General features: G+C 32.9%; 1 protein-coding gene across 1 annotated transcript; it reads left to right on the top strand.

The window, feature by feature from the left end:
• Positions 1–943: 943 nt before the first annotated feature.
• Positions 944–11,652, top strand: LOC124924139 (protein ACTIVITY OF BC1 COMPLEX KINASE 1, chloroplastic). Its single transcript, XM_047464216.1, has 14 exons — positions 944–1,494; positions 1,830–2,036; positions 2,919–3,008; positions 3,105–3,251; positions 3,848–4,012; positions 4,652–4,792; positions 5,484–5,663; positions 7,049–7,244; positions 9,036–9,163; positions 10,141–10,212; positions 10,796–10,905; positions 11,020–11,173; positions 11,255–11,324; positions 11,459–11,652. Exons 1-14 carry the CDS (start codon positions 1,129–1,131, stop codon positions 11,521–11,523), a joined length of 2,091 nt encoding a protein of 696 aa, XP_047320172.1. The 5' UTR covers positions 944–1,128; the 3' UTR covers positions 11,524–11,652.
• Positions 11,653–18,841: the final 7,189 nt, after the last annotated feature.

The following is an 18,841-nucleotide window of genomic DNA, read 5'->3' as shown; positions in this document are numbered from 1 at the left end:
CCTCGTCTAACTATGTATCCCATTAGACCAAGTCTAATGGAGTTAGACTACCACGTCTAACTTCGCATTCCATTAGACCAAGTCTAATGGAGTTAGACTACCACGTCTAACTTCTTCTAATTAGCATGCTTAGACCACGTCTAAGTTAGCATAGTCTAATGCACCTGCACAAAACCAAATAGACAACTTAGCTTTATTCACAACTAAGTTTTAATCACAAATCATCAAAATAAGGTCGGCATAGAATAATCTTATTCTTTATTTTAGTTAAAATAATTTGACCCAACATTATTTAATTTAGAATGATTGATACATGTTATAAATTTTTGTATGAAATTTTAATAAGAAATGAGTGTCTCTAAATCTTATACGAAATAAATGACCTATCTTTTCTTAAAAAATAATTGTCCAAAATGTATACTCTTAGGGACGGATCCAGGATTCGGTGGTGGGGTGGACTTAAACAAAATTTAGGTTTGGCTAAAATAAAAAATCAAATTTTTTTTGGATAAAACGGGTAAATAAATGTAAGTTTTATCATTTTTTAATAATTAAATAAATAAAATACTGATTTTTTTAAAAAAAAATTAAGAAGTAATGTCACATTTTAATTTTTTCGGAGTGAACGAGCCCCTACATATATCCATCCATGTATACTCTTAATATAATATAAAGTGAGATATTTAAAATTAATATTTAGTTATTATCTATTCAAAATTATAATCACTTTTAAAAAGTAACCAAATAAGATAAATGATTCAAATAGTTTTAAAAAAAATCAATTTACTGAAAAAAAACAAATTCTAATTAACTTTTTCTATCAAATTTATTTATTTTTATTAATATATATTAAGAGTTTTTGTTTCTGCAAATTGATTGGAATTAAACTTAAGATTTATCTATTTTCTCTCACATTCACACACACTTGTTGCATTTGTGTCAGTTGCGTGAGCAGCCAGAATCATCCATTCGGTGTAAACACTAGGAGGAATTAGCGCCAATCAACTGACATTTTTGGTGACGACATCGAAGTTTATCTCTCTCTCTCTCCCACCAAACCTTTAATTGATCAGCTCCTTTCCTTCTCTTGAGCGGCCTCTGGACTATCTCCATTCAATCGAACGGAATATGGAACCACTCTTGTGTTCCGGCCGCATATCATCCCCTTCTTCACCATCCTTCTCCAATTTCAATCACATTTATTATATTCCACCATTTGCAGCAGCAGCTTACTGGAATTCTCCTAAATCTGATGCAAGGACGCGGACAAAGAAGTTGAAACTCTCTCCAAGGTCCTCACCAGTTTCCAATTTAGTGGGTACCATTGATTTCCCAAACATCAATCGCGGTCTCAAGAGCAGGACATCAATTAATGCTGTCGCGAGCAGCGAAACCGCCCTAGAATTGAGTAACCTTCCTGCTTCAAGCGCCCTTGAACTGCTTGATATAGAGCGTGGTGTTTGTGTTCCCTTCCGCAAATATAGCCCCAAGGCGGTAGTTCTCAATTCTTTCTCCTCCATTTAGCAAATAGATTGATTACCTTCAGGGTTTCGCTTCTGATAATCTAATATTCACACAATTATTGAACTTCATATATCATGCAAAAATATATGATATATCCTTGTTAAATGGCGTGTTACCCAGGAATTGAGGCAGTGCATGCCAATAATGAATCTTAATTTAGAAGTTGTTATGAGCAAAATACTCCAATTGGTGTGCCAAGGGACTTCTTCATTAGCATATATATTTTTCCTGCAAAAAATTAGTTGTATTTGTTCATGATCTCCATGTAATGTGTTTACTTGTTGTCACTGTTTGTGCAAAATTAGGTGAGGGATAAGGTGCTGGAATCTAGAGGAGCCATTCTGTCTCTCATTGGCAGGGGAACAGAGATTGTGTTTAACTTGGGATTTTACTGGTCTACCTTAGTGTACGATTTCATAGTGGGTCGTGATCAAGAAGTGGTCCCTGATCGTGCCCGACAACTTAGAAATCTTTTGTGTGATTTAGGACCGTCTTTTATCAAGGCTGGACAGGTAAATTGACCCGCTTTCTCTTGTCCAGGTATCTATTTAATGCAATTTGAAACTGTGGAAGGCATTCTCTTTTGTAATAGTTATTGCTTAACTGGATGAAATCTCCAATAACTCACTATAGTTTTGATAAATGCTTGTCGTAGTTGCTAATTTCCCTCATTCCATTAAAGATTTGAGATTTACTTGTGCTGATGAAAATCGACTTGACTGCCAAATCAGCCTTATAAAAAAGAAAGAACAATCTGTAGTTCTTCTATGGGAAGAAGCGATGGTGATATACTCTCAAGAAATAAAAAAACATGTTTGATAGGTTTTTAATGAAGTGGGCAAGTTGAACCACTATGACATGTTTGATTAGTGATTAAGTTAAGTTGGTTACTTTTCTGCGAAACCAACATCCTTGTTTGATGTGGATTGTTTTGTTTAAATTCATATAAACCATATCCCATCATCAACCACTTCTTCCATCAAATTATTAACTAAAATACCAAAATGTCCTATTATTCTTTATAACATTTTAAAATATTAAATACTATCTCAAATAATCCACGTTTCATTAAACAAGATTTTTTTCCCAAAAAGTTACTGTCTATTTTGAAATAAACTGAAATGAATCAATCCCCTAGTAACCTTATTGTTGTGATCAGTCATTCTCAATTCTGGGTTGATCAGCTTCACAAGATTTATTTAATTTAATTTTGGGGATTTATATTCAAGTCTTCATGGTGTAGTATTGGATATATGGGAGATCCTTCCCATTGAAAAACTATATTTTACAGCTGATGCTTTTTTTTTCAGATTTCAGGTGTGTCAAAAGCAACTTGCTTTAACATTCTTCTCTTTATAGCAATTTGATCTTCTCCTCTGAACATATTTTGGCAGGTTCTTGCTAATAGACCTGACATTATTAGGGAAGATTATATGAACGAACTTTGTATTCTCCAGGATGATGTTCCTTCTTTCCCAAATCAGGTAGTAAAATGTAGTCATTACACGATAAAGCCAACTCTAAATTTTATACTGGAACACTATTCATTTAGTTCAATCACTGGCTAAACAATGATTTAGGTTGCATTCAAAATAATCGAAGAGGAATTGGGTCAGCCACTTGAAGATGTTTTCAGCATGATTTCTTCGGAGACAATAGCTGCTGCAAGTTTGGGTCAAGTATACAGAGCTACTCTTCGGGCCTCTGGGGAAGATGTTGCTATTAAGGTTGTATGTAAAACCTTAAATTTCCAGAATGATCTGATTTGTTCTACTTTGTGATTGTAGTTAACATATGGTGATGTGGGGGAGACTCATTTCCTTACCTAGAGACCGATGTAGTGTGCTTGTAATCTATCCATATGTTATAAGAAAACACGAGCAAGAAAACATTTTGGGAAACTTGTACGCTGAAAAGAAGGAATCTTGGAATTATTTGCATAACTTCCCTGGGCTTCCCTTCCTTGTTAGGTTGATGATATGCTAAGGGGAGTAAAGTGTGTGAAAGTCTTATAAATTCAGCTGAAAGATGTGAGCTATTTTATGAGAATTTGGATTCAGTATTGAGGAAACATGTTTTATCAGCAAGTATTTTCTTTTGACTAATTATTTCCCCAAGGCAACTCATTTGACATTTGGTTAATCCTTGTGTAACTCCAATACTCCATATCTTTAATTCCAGAGCATGGGGTTAAGCATAACCCCCTGTATGCTTGTCATAAATGTTCCTATTTAGTAGTATAGACTCTTTTCCATGTTTTGGCTTTTGCATTCCCATCTTGCATTTTGGTTAAGCATGTGCCTAATGGAATATTTTGTGTTAGGTGCAAAGGCCTGGGATAGAACCCATCATCTATAGAGACCTCTTCCTTTTCCGTAACCTTGCTTCATTCTTGAATGGAATCAGTATGCAGAAATTGGGATGCAATGCAGAGCTCATAGTTGATGAATTCGGTGAAAAGCTTTTGGAGGAGCTGGACTATAACTTGGTATGACCCATCACATACTTTTTATTTTCAATAAGAAAGATATGGTCTAAAAGCAGATTATGTTGTTGATGCATGGTTGACATTTATAAAAAAAAAAATCACTGTGTTTTATGGATTGGGGATGATATTTAATAAAGTATCATCCATATATCTAAAAGTCCAAAGTAAATTTCCTTCAAATGACTTCAAAGGAACCAGTGACACATAATGCTCATTTTATAATCTGGTTGCTCAAGATGTTAGCATGGATGAGATCCAATTGCATATGGAGTAAGAGTAAAAAATGTTGGTTTCCAACTTCATATCTTCCTTTTGAAAAAGAAGAGAAGTTTTGCTTGTTCTGGGTTTATTTTGAAAATAAACTGTTGGTCAGAGAAATCTCGTTTGATGAGAAAGTAAATTATTTGGTTCAATAACCAATATATTCTTAGTGTTTTATATTTTAAAATGTTCATAAAGAATAAAGTAAGGGTATTTTTGTATTATAATTAATGATTTAATGGAAGAAGTGATTAGTGATGTGATGTTGATTTATTTGGATTTAATCAAAATAATCCACATCAAACAAGGACAGAATCAACTTTCTAAAAAATGCTCACAAATGTCAACTCTGAAGGTTAGATAATTTATTTTTTCCAGGAAGCTCTTAACATTGAGGATTTTCTGGAGAACTTCAAAGATGATCCCACTGTAAAGATTCCTCGAGTTTACAAGCAGCTTTCGGGTTCACGTGTTTTGGTGATGGAGTGGATTGATGGTATACGATGCACCAATCCTCAGGTTGTATGCGAAGCAGATAGAATAAGTAGCAAAATTTACATTTCCAATTCAAGAAGCAAAATCCTATTTATACGAGAAAGAAGCTTAATAGTTTTTACATGCAATATAAGCTAAAACAACACTCCCCCTAAATTTGAAGTATGCACATAGATCTTTTCCCTGGTAACTTTGATTTAGAATATTACATAGATCATGGAAAAAATAAAAGTCAAAGCAGCGGAAGAAAGAAAGTTGTCTTCTACTTATTTGTCAGGAGTCCTTGATGGAATCATATCTACCTTGTCATTTATGTCATATTATTTTCATTTGAACTTTTAGTTTGTATGCTTGGCTGTAATATGCATATGACTCTGAGAAATAGTCATAACATACTCAAACACTTGAAATAATAATTGAAGAAATTTATATATGGTTAATTGTCTTAAAATATAAGTGGATGACATAAAATGTAACTATTGTTATGAGAGAGAAATGAAACTTCGAATTTATATAAAACTCTTATGGATTTAGTTTCAAACCAAGAAGCTTTTAACCTTAAGAGTCTATACAAAGCAATTCTGTATAATTGTAAGTCTAGATGCTAATAAACTGGAGACCATAAAAGAAAACCTCTAACAATATGCAATAATATATCAGTTGATGTTTTCTTTTTCACATGCTGAATGTATTATTCTTTTGCATTTGTCTTTAGGCAATCAAGGAAGCAGGGATTGATATGAATGGATTCTTGACTGTTGGAGTTAGTGCTGCCCTCCGCCAGTTACTAGAATTTGGGTTGTTTCATGGAGACCCACACCCTGGCAATATCTTTGCTATGCGAGATGGACGAATAGCATATGTAGACTTTGGTAATGTGGCTGTGCTTAGTCAGGTAAACATGCATACAGGCTTAGCAAACATGGTGCTTGTAGCAATAATTGACCTTGCTGTCTCCTCTTTGTGATGTTTTACTTTCTATTTTAAATTGCAACCACTATTTACTTGTTGTCACCATTTGTCAATTTGATGCTTATTTTATTTGTATTGAAAGGGCATTGAACCTTGAGGGATACCCCAATTGAAAGAGAACACAATGAACATGTTTGTTTTTGAATCCTGCTAGTAACAAATGTTGTAAGATGAGAGGGGCTGGTTTTCATCCTAGTTTACCAAACCACATTGGGTACAATAGAGGCTTGGGTAAAGGTAGGTTTTGTGACAACAAAATGCAAACAGGATGGATTCTCTTTGACAGTGCTTATTACCAACTTGTGTTACTGGGACATCAATGTGACTGTACTGCCTGTTTTGGATAATTCTGAGTCTTGGAGAAATATACTAAAAATTTGAAATTATTTGAATCTCTGAGATATTTTGTAAACTAGTAAAAAACTTGAATGAAACGCTAAGAATCTATGTAGTGCCTACAGTTCTTGATAATATCTTTGAAGGCCTTCAAAAATAGTTCTTTATATGCTCATCAAGGCACTTCCATCAATGTTTTGTTCTGCAATATCACTTTTAATATCAAGTCACTTTCATCAAGCAATTGAGCTTGCTCTATATCTTTACTTCTATTTTGAATGTCTTCATTTTCACATATATGCCCACCTCAGATTTTGTATAAATGATCTAATATCTGCTTAGGTTTGTTGTAAAATAATATAGTTGTTTTGTTAGGTTTATAGGACACTACACATGGTGTATGTATCTTTCTCATATCTGCCATTTCTATATATTTCTATGATTGTATCCCACCAAGGTAGTCCAGGTAAGGGTCGGCTTAAGAGACTAAGTCACGGGTTTGAGTTTAAGCGGGGTATCATGCTAGTTCCCCTTTATTCACAAAACAAAAAAAAGAAGATATCTCTATGATTGTTGATTAATCTTGTCGCAACATGTGTTGCCTATAATTATACTTACTTTCTTCATGAAGTTTGTTTTCATAAACTTCTTCTTTAGTTTAACAAAAGACAACAAGGAAACATAATTCTCCCTTAGAGGAAAGAGTCCTATGTGTCTGCCATCTCCTTTTTGTTCCAAATTTTCTGCCATCTCCTTTTTGTTCCAAATTTTCTGCCATTTATTTATTTGGCCTCTTTATACACAATCATTTATGTCTTTTTGGATATCTTGATTATTGCATAATCTTCTGTAACAAAAGAAATAATTTAGATAATATTTTACTTTTGGACAGTTTTTCTTTTGCTACTTCATTCATTGGATTTTAGTCCCAAGGATGTAAGCTGATAATCTACTACTTTTTCCCCTCATCAGCTAAACAAACAAATTCTGATAGACGCTGTAGTCCATGCTGTGAATGAAGACTATTTTGAGATGGCAAATGATTTCACCAGACTTGGTTTCCTTGCCCGTGGAACAGATGTTTCCCCCATTGTTCCTGCTCTAGAAGCAATTTGGCAGAACTCTGCCGGTAAAGGACTCTCAGACTTCAACTTCAGATCTGTTACAGGTATGTATAATAGTTATTGTATTTTCCTTGTGGGACTCAATTTGTGCCCCATAATAGCAAACTTCCACAATTTACAATGCTTTTGATGTTTGCACCTATTCTAGTTTGATTAAAGAATATAAAACTCTCTCTCACACACAGACACACATGTTGTGAAGCTGCCCGATAAGTCTTGAATTAGAATTTAGGCTTCAAACCTTTCAATTGGAAAGTACAATGGATCATTTGGAAATACTTTTTGGGCTTGGATCTGGGTTTGGATGAGAAAAGGGAGTTGAGATAAGAAGATAAAAGAGCTCTAACATCACTTATAGCAATGTAAGAATTCTACATATGAGAAAGAGAGAAAACACTAGATGAGAAGAGATAATCCTTGAAGAAAGAGATAGAATTTCCATAAATCAATTTTATGCCTCTCTTTGGTGCCATCATGCCTTATTTATAGTAATCCCCTAATAACGGAATTAACCACAAACCCCTCTAGCATCAATACTCCCTTCTTCAAATCTTCTTTGTCTTCAAGGAAGGTATAACATAGATGCACTTTTATTCCCACTTTCCAATTACAATTCCAACCTGTAATTTAACCAAATTCTTTATTCCCCCGAATCAACTTTCTTATTGACAATAAGTTACAATCCAACTGCTGGACATACAGAACCTTCTTTAGGTACAAATTGTGGGTTACATAAACAGACCTAATTATTTTCGATAATTCTCCATTATCTGAATACATTTAAAGCATAATGCTAATCTATTTGTATCCGAATATTCTACAATACATAGACTGTTCTCCCACTTCCAGACTCTTGAGTTTTCAGTCAATACCTCAAGAACAAAAGAAAGAGAGAAGGAAATAATTTAAATAATGAAGATAAAAATAAACATGTATAGTAAGTTATATCCTGACCAGCACATATAGTAATGTTAGTGGAAATGTCAATCTTTAAACAATCATTCTATAGTTTTGGGGGTTTTAAACCATACATCTTTGGGAACATGCTCTACAAGACTCTCTATCTTGAAGTTAACTTCAATTGTAATGTGTCTTTACCTAAAAGGTAGAGGTCTGAGGTTCGATTCTCACCCGATACACCCTGACTTAAATGGGGGGTCATGGTTGTGGGTTGACGTGCTTGCCTCCTCCAGAAAAAAAATGGTCCCAGAAAGGAAATTATATTTTAGTTGTAATATTTTCTGTCATCATGTACCATGGATGATAATCAACTTTAACCTTAGTTTTTCCAAATTGCTACTAAAGTCAAATTATCATTACTGTAGACTTAAGAATTTATGCAATGCCTTTTTTGGTGCCTTTTTAATAAACAGCCAAATTTTCATGGATTGGCTTATGACAATATCACTATGATGTTATAAGTTCTCTGGTAAAAGTTGTAATTTGCAACCATGTATACATTGAATCTCTTTATATTGTAATTTTGGAATGCTTGATCTTGATATATTTTACTAAGCAGAAAATGTCATAATTTTGAGATATAATTATGACATTACTTTGAAGTATTTTATCTTGAGCACTCATATTGCAGAACTTTTAAGAGTCTATAGTTTAAACATTTTCTCAAGCTTTCTTATAATTCAGCCTTCTGAACTTTTTCCATAAAAGTAACATTTATACTCTGATGTTTCTTGTGAGTAGCACATTTTGTTCCCAATGAGTCCCTCCAGGGACAAGCAGGCTAATCTTATGTGAATCAATACATTTTCTTTCTTTTCATATAAAAATCATTTCTTTCTATATTATCTTCCCGAATTTTACTACACGTGTTGCAGGAAAGTTTAACCAACTGGTTTACCAGTATCCCATCAGAATCCCAGAGAGATTTTCTCTGGTAATTCGTTCATTACTGACTCAAGAGGGAATTTGTCTCACCCTGGAACCAAATTTCAAATTTCTTGAGGTGATGCTTCTTGTTTCCTTGTCACGATTAGAACAGTTGTATTTGATTTGATTTATGGGAGTTTTATTTGTGTATTGAATAGCAACCTTCTTCTCATTTTGTGTAAGACAAAATATAAGATACTGTTGAAACAACTTTAAGAGAAAAATTGCTATAATCTTATTCCCCAGTAGGGTTTGTTTAAGTATAAGTTACATCTTTGAGGATATACTAATCTTCCTACAAATGAGTAACTATTTTACTAAGATAAATAGAAGTAGTTAGAGAAAAATACTAAAAATTAACATTTATCCATTGAATTAACTAATTTTTCATATGATAATGTTATCAACTCGGATTCAACACTACTTCTAGAAACAACGGCTTCCTTCTTTTAAAGATAGGGGACAGGTTATTCACATTTCATTTGAGTTTCTTACTTCTCCAGGTCTCAAGATTTCCCCAAATAAGGAATATTAGGCTGAGATAGACTTAGGTCTTAATTGATTATGGATAGAATGATTATTACCATAATTAATTAGATTGATTGATTGTAAGATATTAGGGATACATTAGAGATTCTAGCATATATATATGCACTCAAAGTGATGTAGCAATATCTGAGAAACAGAGAATTAAAACCGTAAGTTATTTACTTTTTGTTTGTATATAATAAATAGTTATTTTCTCCATAAGATCTCAATCATAATCATTTCATCCCAATCATCTTTATTTGTTCAAATATTAAATTCTTAGTGAAGCAAATTGATGAATAATTACTTGTTATATTTGAAGTTGAAACATTTTTATCGTTGAGAAGTTTCTGATTTAATGCAAGAATCAAACCATGTGAAGAACTTTTCTTTTTTTCTTTTCAAGTATTATCTTTAGTTATTTGTTTTCTTTCACATGTTATAGCCATGTTTTCTCATTTATAGATGTCCTTATTGCATTAACTAGTTAATACTCTTATACTAAAAGATGACCGTGTTTGTTAGGTTGCTTATCCATATGTGGCCAAAAGACTTCTCACAGATCCAAACCCTGCCTTACGTGAACGTCTCATACAGGTAGGAAGGAACCCAAGTATGTTCAGTTATGTATTATTATTATCTGTTCACTGCTCGTTTATAAATTGGATTCTTTGTAATTGGATTCTTTTGAGGAACTGTAATGTTCTTTACCAAAAAAAATACTTTATAATATATTAATGTGTCTGATAAGATGTATACCATGTCAATATTGTTTAAAAACTTAACAAATGCATTTAAGGAAGAGGACCATAATTGATTATTTTTTAATATTCTGGTTTTGTCCATTTGAAAGACAGACCTTGAAAAGGTTTTTAAGCCGGGAACCATGTCTGTGGGTGTCATGCTAGTTCTCCTTTAATTCTAAAAAAAAGAAAGATAGACCTTGAAAACATGATGATTGAGCCTTATTTGATAACCCCTTAAATTGCAAATCATCAACTAAAATATCTTTACTTTATTTTTTTAAAATATTAATTTCATCTAACCCAAATCCACTTTTTAACCAAACTATGGTTTTTTTTCCTTTTTGAAATACATCAAACAAGTTCTAAATGGGTTGGTGCTTCATTTATTCTCAAATCTTACACTGACTGACCAAAGCTCATTATTTTGATGTCAGGTATTATTTAAAGATGGTGTTTTCCAGTGGAAACGCCTGGAGAATTTAATAGTTCTAGCTAAGGAAAACGTGACAAAGATGAGTAACAATCCTGCTGTCAATGGGAACATGTACGAAAAGATATTTCATAATGTTGTTTTGGTTGACAACAAACTATCATATCATAAACAGGATTTAATATATTGTCTCTGACTGTTGTTTTCTTATTGTGTTGTGTGATTTAGTGAAAGTTCAGCAACACGACCGGTGCAGATTGAGAGAAAATTGGACCTGACAGATACGATAAAGGATGGGGCTCGACTATTCCTAGTAGATGAAGGAATCCGCAAGCAACTACTTCTTGCTTTAACGGAAGATTCCAAACTTCACATTCAAGAGGTAAATAATTAATTATTGATGATGGATGACAATATAAAAAATATGAGATTGTTTTATCTTCTTAATGATGAACAACAACAGCTCCTTGATGTGTATCGACTTGTGGAGGATCAGATAGATATGCCATCAGTTGCTTTTGAGGTAGCACGAGGTATGTATGAATAATATATATTTAGTAAAAAATCTAACTCGAAATTCGCATCGGTAGAGAAAATATTAATTCTTCTTCAACTTTTTGCCTCATCTTCATCTAATTATCCCTACTTACAAAACCTTGTGCTGCAGATTTACCCTCTTTTGCAAGAGATGCGATGCTTTCCTGGACCAACTCCGTCTTGTCTGATAGGTAATCTAAATAAAAATATTATAGAAGAGATTTGTACAAAATACAAAATGTAGATTATATAGGAAAAAAAGTCTTCAAAGATAAAAAAAAATGTGTCATATCCTGTCATATATAATCATTCTTTGCTCTGTAATCTTGTTGGCTTAATCTTATATAGCTATTAATTCATACTATATATAGTTATTAATCTTCTAATATTGATTTTGGAAATTGTGCAATCATTAATTTATATGTATTGATATTTCTGTCTTAGAATCTATTGTTTTCCTATGAAAACTTTTTCTCATTATTTATAAAATTGTTAATAGTAGTATAATAATAAAACAATAAGCATGTGACAATTGAAAATGAATTTTGTTCTTGTTTGGGAGAAGTTTGTGTTTTGGATCATTATGTAGAAATTTTTTTTTTACTTCTTTATTTTGTTTGGTATACAAAATTATTTTTTGGATCACGCAGGGTTGTGTGAATTTTGTTTTATTTGGTATCAAGCTAATTTTAAATAATATATATTTTTTTGTATAAATCATAATTTATATTTTTTTTTAGATCATTATCATTTATGTTAACATATTAAATATAGATCACTCAGAATCGTGATTCTCGTTCCTTAATTGTAAGGATAAAAAAGAAAGAAATATGTGAATGAATAACTAGGTAAATCATCATAAGAGATGTATCACTCTATTAAATGTTTAAGATAAATTTCAAATTATGACTGGCAGAGGATATAATATTAAGGTCTTGTTTGATCAGCGTTATAAGTTTATAAGTTGAGTTTGAGCGTTTATGTAATAAGTTGCTACAGTAACTTTGCGTAATAAGCTCACGCAAAAAATTATAATCAAACACACTTTTGCGTTTAAATTCAATTTTCTCTTTATCTCCCTCCTCAGTGTTTAAGATTATAATCTCAGCGTTTAAGATTATAATTTCAGTGTTTTTCTCTCTCATCAATTTTAAATATTTTTTTATTATTCTCTTTCATTTATTTCATTCATTTTTAATCATTTTATTCGTTCTCTCTCATCAATTTAATCTCTCTCTCATCTATTCCATATATTTATAATATTTTATATATTTATATAAAATTATTATAATAAAAAACATACATTCAAATATATTTTTATTTATTATTTATAACATATGTATCTAAATATATAAAATAATTAAGTAAAATATAAAATATAAATAAATTATAATTTTTTTTATTTATAAATTATAGTTTTAGAAATTAAACTAGTCTTAATTATCCAAAAGTATCGAATTACAATTGAAATAAATTATAATACGAATAGGGTGAGAGACCTCGAAAATAAATGGACGATGGAGAGTGTGGAAATATGAAAAATATATATAATAATAAATTATTTTTTTCATCATTTATTTTAGAATATATTATTTTTTAATTTAAGTCATTTATTAATATTTAAAATTATATATTAATAAAAAAAATTTATAAAAATTAATATATTAATATAATTTATTTTAAAATATATTTTGAAATATATTTTATTTTTTAATTTAAATCATATATTAATATTTAAAATTTAATTAATATATATATATATCATTATATATATAATATTAATTATTAAATAATATTATAAATATAAATAAATAAATAAGCTGAGGGAACATACTCAAGCTTAACATTTAAATAAGTTAAGATCATATTAAATTTACCTGAGAATAAGCTGGATAAGCTGGCGTAAAAAAGCTGAGAATAAGCTGGATGATACTAGCCCTAAATCTTTATGTTACACGAAAGTGTTTGATTAGACCATTACTATACCATACATAGGTATAAATATGTGTCACATCATCGGCCACATCAAAAGTAAATTATACTTATCAATTTATACTTTTATTTTCCAACCATCTCAAGTACAATTGTTACTATTTCAAGTCCCACCATTCACATCATTTAATTCATACAATATTTTTTAATTCAATAATTTAAGTAAATCTTGTTTATTTTTAATTATATTAATTTGTTTAAATAAATAAAACTAATATTTATAAATTATATTAAAAATAATTTAGGACATTAAATTGTCAATAATTTGTGTATAAAATTTTGAAAAATAAAAAATTTTAATTAAGAAATGAAAAACGAGTAAAATGTTAAACTAAATCACAATAATACATGGAAAAAATACACTACTAAATCATATTTTGTTACTAATTCTAGTAACGCCCCCAAACATGCTCAATCAAGTCCGATCGAAATATTAGATAAATTTAACCGGTCAATAAGAACTTAACAAAACAAACTCATTGTGCAGGAAGGAACGGTCAAGAACTCCAACCGATCAAGAAATCAAGCCGGCTAGAAGAAGCAAATGACATATCTAAAACATGAAGCTATCCGGTTGAACTGAACAACCTGTAAACATAATCAGTTGAAGTGAAGAATACAATCCAAATTCAACGAGAAGACTATTTAGAAAAAGAAGACAAGGATATCAAATTGAGAACAATGTACAAATTGGTGCAAACAAATACTTTGAGTATATGCACAAGATTACATCAAAGGATCAGACTGTAACATTACCATATTCATACAAGTCTGATGATACGATGCAGACTGCAGAAGATTGCCTGAAGAAAAGTTACCATTTTGGTATAAGTCAAATGAGCAACTTCACATGTGCAGGCAACTGTCCAACCGACAGTTTCTATAATCATGCAAAGACAAATAAAGTCGGTCTGATTCATGTCTTAAACGCATTTAATGCTATGCTGATCATCTGCTCAACCAATCAGATGCAAGGATTGTCTTGAAGGTATCCGTTGAAGAAATGTGACCGTTGACACATTTCACCTATAAAAGGAGAAGTTGAAGAAGCAAGAAGACACACACATAGAGCGAACAAGTTACGAAGTTACAAAGTGATCAAAAGTCATTATCTCTCTAAAAGATTACAAGTTTAAGTGTGCATTTGTGAAGTGTATTGCAATTTATGTGAGAATTGTAAGAGTGATTATCGAGTAGTAAATAAGACTCGATCATGTATTGTGTTTGAGTATTCCTTAGTGAATATCATTCTCGTTGTTTGAGAAGAAGGGGTGACGTAGGAGTTTTATCTCCGAACATTCATAAAAACCTGTCTCGTGCTCTATTTCCTGTCGGCTCCATATCCGAACCGAATAATATCATTCTAACCGCCTCACTAATATTCAAACCGATATTCTCCAAATCTCATCTCTATCCATCCTGTGTGTGTGTTGCTTCAATCTGAAACAAACCACTTCCGCACTTGAACTCGGTTCAAGGGTTTGTGACAGCTTGTGTAGTATTGAAACCGATGTTAATTCTTAACTGGATTAGCGCCAACCGTTGAGTGTTGTCAGAGATTATCCTTTAGCCGGACCCCGGTCCACTATCGGCGATCTAGATCCTAACAATTGGTATTAGAGAAGTCAGTCTCAATACTCAAGCAACACGGAGCAAGCAAGCATGACTTTCAGCGAGAAGCCTCCAATGCTAAAAGGAGACGATTTCGCTAACTGGAAAATATTCATGCATCTGCACCTAGTTACTATGGATGATGTGATGACATTCATTCTGTCTGATGGACCGATAAAGATTGAGAAAGACAAAAGAATGGACAACTGATGATAAAAGGAGAAACAATCTTGATAATCACTGCAGAAGCCACATCTTCAAGTCTCTTGACAGAAACACTTTCAATAAGGTCAGAGAATGCAAAAATGCAAAGGAGGCATGGGAAACGGTGATTCAACTCCATGAGGGAAATGAAAGAACCAAGGAAAACAAGATAATGGTGGCTACCCAGAAGTTTGAAAACATCAAAATGAAGCCAGAAGAAACCATGAAGGAGTTCAGTGATCGTTTCACAAATGTGGTAAATGAGCTATCGTTTCTTGGAAAGAAATATGATAACAAGGAAACAATCATCAAAGCTCTGAGATCTCTCCCTAGTGCATGGGATATAAAGACGATGGTGATGAGAGAATCAAACTGCCTAGACAAGATGAAGCTACACGATGTATTTGAGGATCTGAAGGCATGTGAGTTTGAAATGAGATCTAGGATCGAAAATGAAGTATCAACGTCAACCGCTACTAAGGCACTAGTCACATCCATAGAACCAGCGACTGCTATACCGATCAAATACGCAGAACAATTCTCTAAGGATGCAATGGCAATGCTTGCAAAGAAGTTTGGCAGATTCATGAAGAAAAGTCAACCGACAAACAACTATAACTATAACTACGGTGATAAATCTAATGTTAGGTGTTATAACTGTGATGGTTTGGGACATTAAATGTGGGAATGCAGAAAGCCAAGACGGGATGACTGGAAACCGAATGATCAGAACCAAAGAAACAACTACCCACAAACCGGTGAAGGAAAAGAAATTCAGAAAGCAATGATAACCGATGATGGAGGAAGCCTATGGGCTCACAATGACAGCGATGATGAAATCTCTTGCCTCATGGCAAATGAAGAACATGTATCTGATTTTTCTTGTGATGAATTTACTAAAGATGACCTAGTTACTGCACTAAATGCCATGGTAGTAGAGTATAAATATCTATCAACTATAGTACCAACCCGGCTTAACTTTGGAACCGATCCCATAACACCAGCCCGACCCAACCTTGAAACCAATAGTGTTCAACCCGATGAAATCATAGAAATCGAGGCAACACCTAAACTATCCTTTGAGAATGAACAACTCAAGGAGTCAGTTCAAGAGTTGACCGAAGAAGAAGATGAACGAACTAAGTACTTAAAGGCAACATGGAAGGGATTTAGTGAAGCAGTTAGTAAAATGGCGAGCTATCGAAGATCCAATAAGTGTAAATTTGGTCTCGGTTATGATAGTAAAACACCCACCTAACACAAATCCTTTAATAGATTGAATCTCACCAAAGACAAGCTTACATTCATAAGCTTTGTCAAGAGCTCTTCAACCAACACTGAATCATCTCATGATTCAAAACTAGCTAAGGAAATAACATATGTAGGTCTAATCGACACAACCAAATGGTTTCTTCCTGAGAGAAGAACAATTACTCAACTAAGTAATAGGTACCCATACTATACCGACCAAATCTCACCTCAACATCACAAGGTAACAATAAGTAGACAGAAACACACCAAACCTAGCGCATGTAAAACCATCAAAACCATCTCTGTGAAAATTATGCGAGTAATCAAAGTATGGATACCCAAGGGACTAATCAACCATGGAACCAAGTAAATGTGAGTACCAAATAGTTGTAAATATATGTATTTTTTAGGCTATGAAGAAACGGCTAGGAAACTCTAAGTGGTACCTGGACAACGGCTGCTCCAGACATATGACTAGAAATAACAACTTTCTGACCGACATCAAAATAGAAGCCGGTTCAATGATAGTTTTTGGTGACAACTCAAGAGGTAGAACTGTGGGCAAGGGTAAGATTGTCCATGGTAATTTAACGATTAACAATGTACTTCTTGTTGAAAATTTACATTTCAATCTGCTAAATATTAGTCAAAGGTGTGACGCTGGATATACTGTAGAATTTCATAGACATGCATGCTTAGTTAATGACTGTTATGGTAGCACATTACTAACCGGAAATAGGCTAGGAAATATCTATAAGGTAGACTAGAAGAATGAAATTGAATATCCTGTTTGTATGGTAGTTAGAAATGATCAAACCTGGTTGTGGCATAAAAGATTAAATCATCTAAACTTCAAAACTATAAACTATATTCGTACTAAGAAGTTAGTTGAAGGAATTCCTGACATAAGATTTAATAAAGAGAAAGTGTGTTCAACATGTCAAATGGGTAAACAGATTAAATCACCTTTAAGAGCAAATGAAACATTCAGTCTAGCCGATGTCTGGAACTTCTTCACATGGATCTATTTGGACCGATTAAGGTCACCAACTTAGGCGGTATGCATTACACTATGGTTGTTATTGATGATTATTCTAGATATACATGGGTCATATTTCTGGTATCCATTGGTGACACCGCATTTAATTTGATTACACTGATTAAACGTTTACAAAATGAGAAATCAACACGTATAAATACCATCAGACACGAGTTGTCTTGAGGAATCCGGCATCAGACACGAGTTGTCTTGAAGTGATAGAGGAACCGAATTTACAAATAGTACTTTAAATGCATTTCTTGAGGAATCCGGCATCAGACACGAGTTGTCCAATGCTAGAACTCCTCAACAGAACGGTATGGCTGAGAGAAGAAACCGAACTCTCAAGGAAGCAGCGAGGTCTATGGTAGCCGATTTGGGTATTGCTCAAAAATTTTGGGCCGAAGCTATTAGTACTGCATGTTATACACAAAATCGGTCTATGATTAACAAGCATCGCAATAAAACATCATACGAAGTATACTTTGATAGAGTTCCTAACATTCGGTACCTTAGGATTTTCGGTTGTAAATGCTACATTCACATAATGACAAAAATTATTTAAATACTTTTGATGAAAAATCTGATGTTGGGATAATGCTAGGATACTCAGCGGTTAGTAAGGCATATAGAGTTTTTAATACTAGAACTTCAACCGTGGAAGAATCTCTTCATGTTGTATTTGATGAATCGGTTGAAAGTAACACTACAACATCCTTTGATTTACACAACAAATTGGAAAATCAAAATATCCATTCTGATAGTGAAGATGAAATTCCAGTTTTCAGACGGTTTATCCATGACCAAATGGGTATTGTTGAAACCCAGCCGGATCAAGCTACCAAACAGCAGGAAACTAACACCTCAGTCTCAACTGAGGAAATCGGTCGGTCTGACATTATTGTTCAGCCTACTTATATGTCTATCCTTGATCAAATAACCGGTAATTTGGTAGACATCTCCAAACCGGATTTCAAAAGGAACATAAATCATCCTCCTGAGCTTATTATAGGTAACCCTTCACTACCCATCCAAACTAAGTAACAATTACTGGAAGAATATGAAAACTCCGCTTTCATATTCCAGATTGAGCCGAAAAAGGTGGATAATGCATTGTTGGATCCGGATTGGATCTTAGCAATGCAAGAAGAGTTAAACTAGTTTCAGAGTAATAAAGTCTGGTACTTAGTTCATAAACCGAAAGATCAACCAGTTATCGGAATAAGATGGGTATTCAGAAATAAGCTCAATGAAAACGGTTTGGTTACGAGGAACAAAGCTAGATTAGTGGCACAAGGATACAAACAGGAAGAAGGCATTGATTTTGAAGAATCATTTGCTCCTATAGCTAGAATTGAAGCCATTAGAATCTTTCTAGCATTTGTTGCTTTCAAAAATTTCAAGGTGTTTCAAATG

This window comes from Impatiens glandulifera, chromosome 2, assembly GCF_907164915.1.
Source record: "Impatiens glandulifera chromosome 2, dImpGla2.1, whole genome shotgun sequence".
Taxonomy (NCBI): domain Eukaryota; kingdom Viridiplantae; phylum Streptophyta; class Magnoliopsida; order Ericales; family Balsaminaceae; genus Impatiens; species Impatiens glandulifera.
Note: the sequence above shows the minus strand (reverse complement) of the source record. Positions and strands in the feature narration are given on the sequence as shown.

What these genes read in the sequence shown, in the direction of transcription:
- LOC124924139 (XM_047464216.1), top strand. Translation starts at nt 1,129, where the DNA reads ATGGAACCACTCTTGTGTTCCGGCCGCATATCATCCCCTTCTTCACCA. An exon ending in ATGTGGCTGTGCTTAGTCAG is followed by an intron (nt 5,664 to 7,048) that starts GTAAACATGCAT and finishes TCCCCTCATCAG; the next exon opens with CTAAACAAACAAATTCTGAT. An exon ending in CCAAACTTCACATTCAAGAG is followed by an intron (nt 11,174 to 11,254) that starts GTAAATAATTAA and finishes GAACAACAACAG; the next exon opens with CTCCTTGATGTGTATCGACT.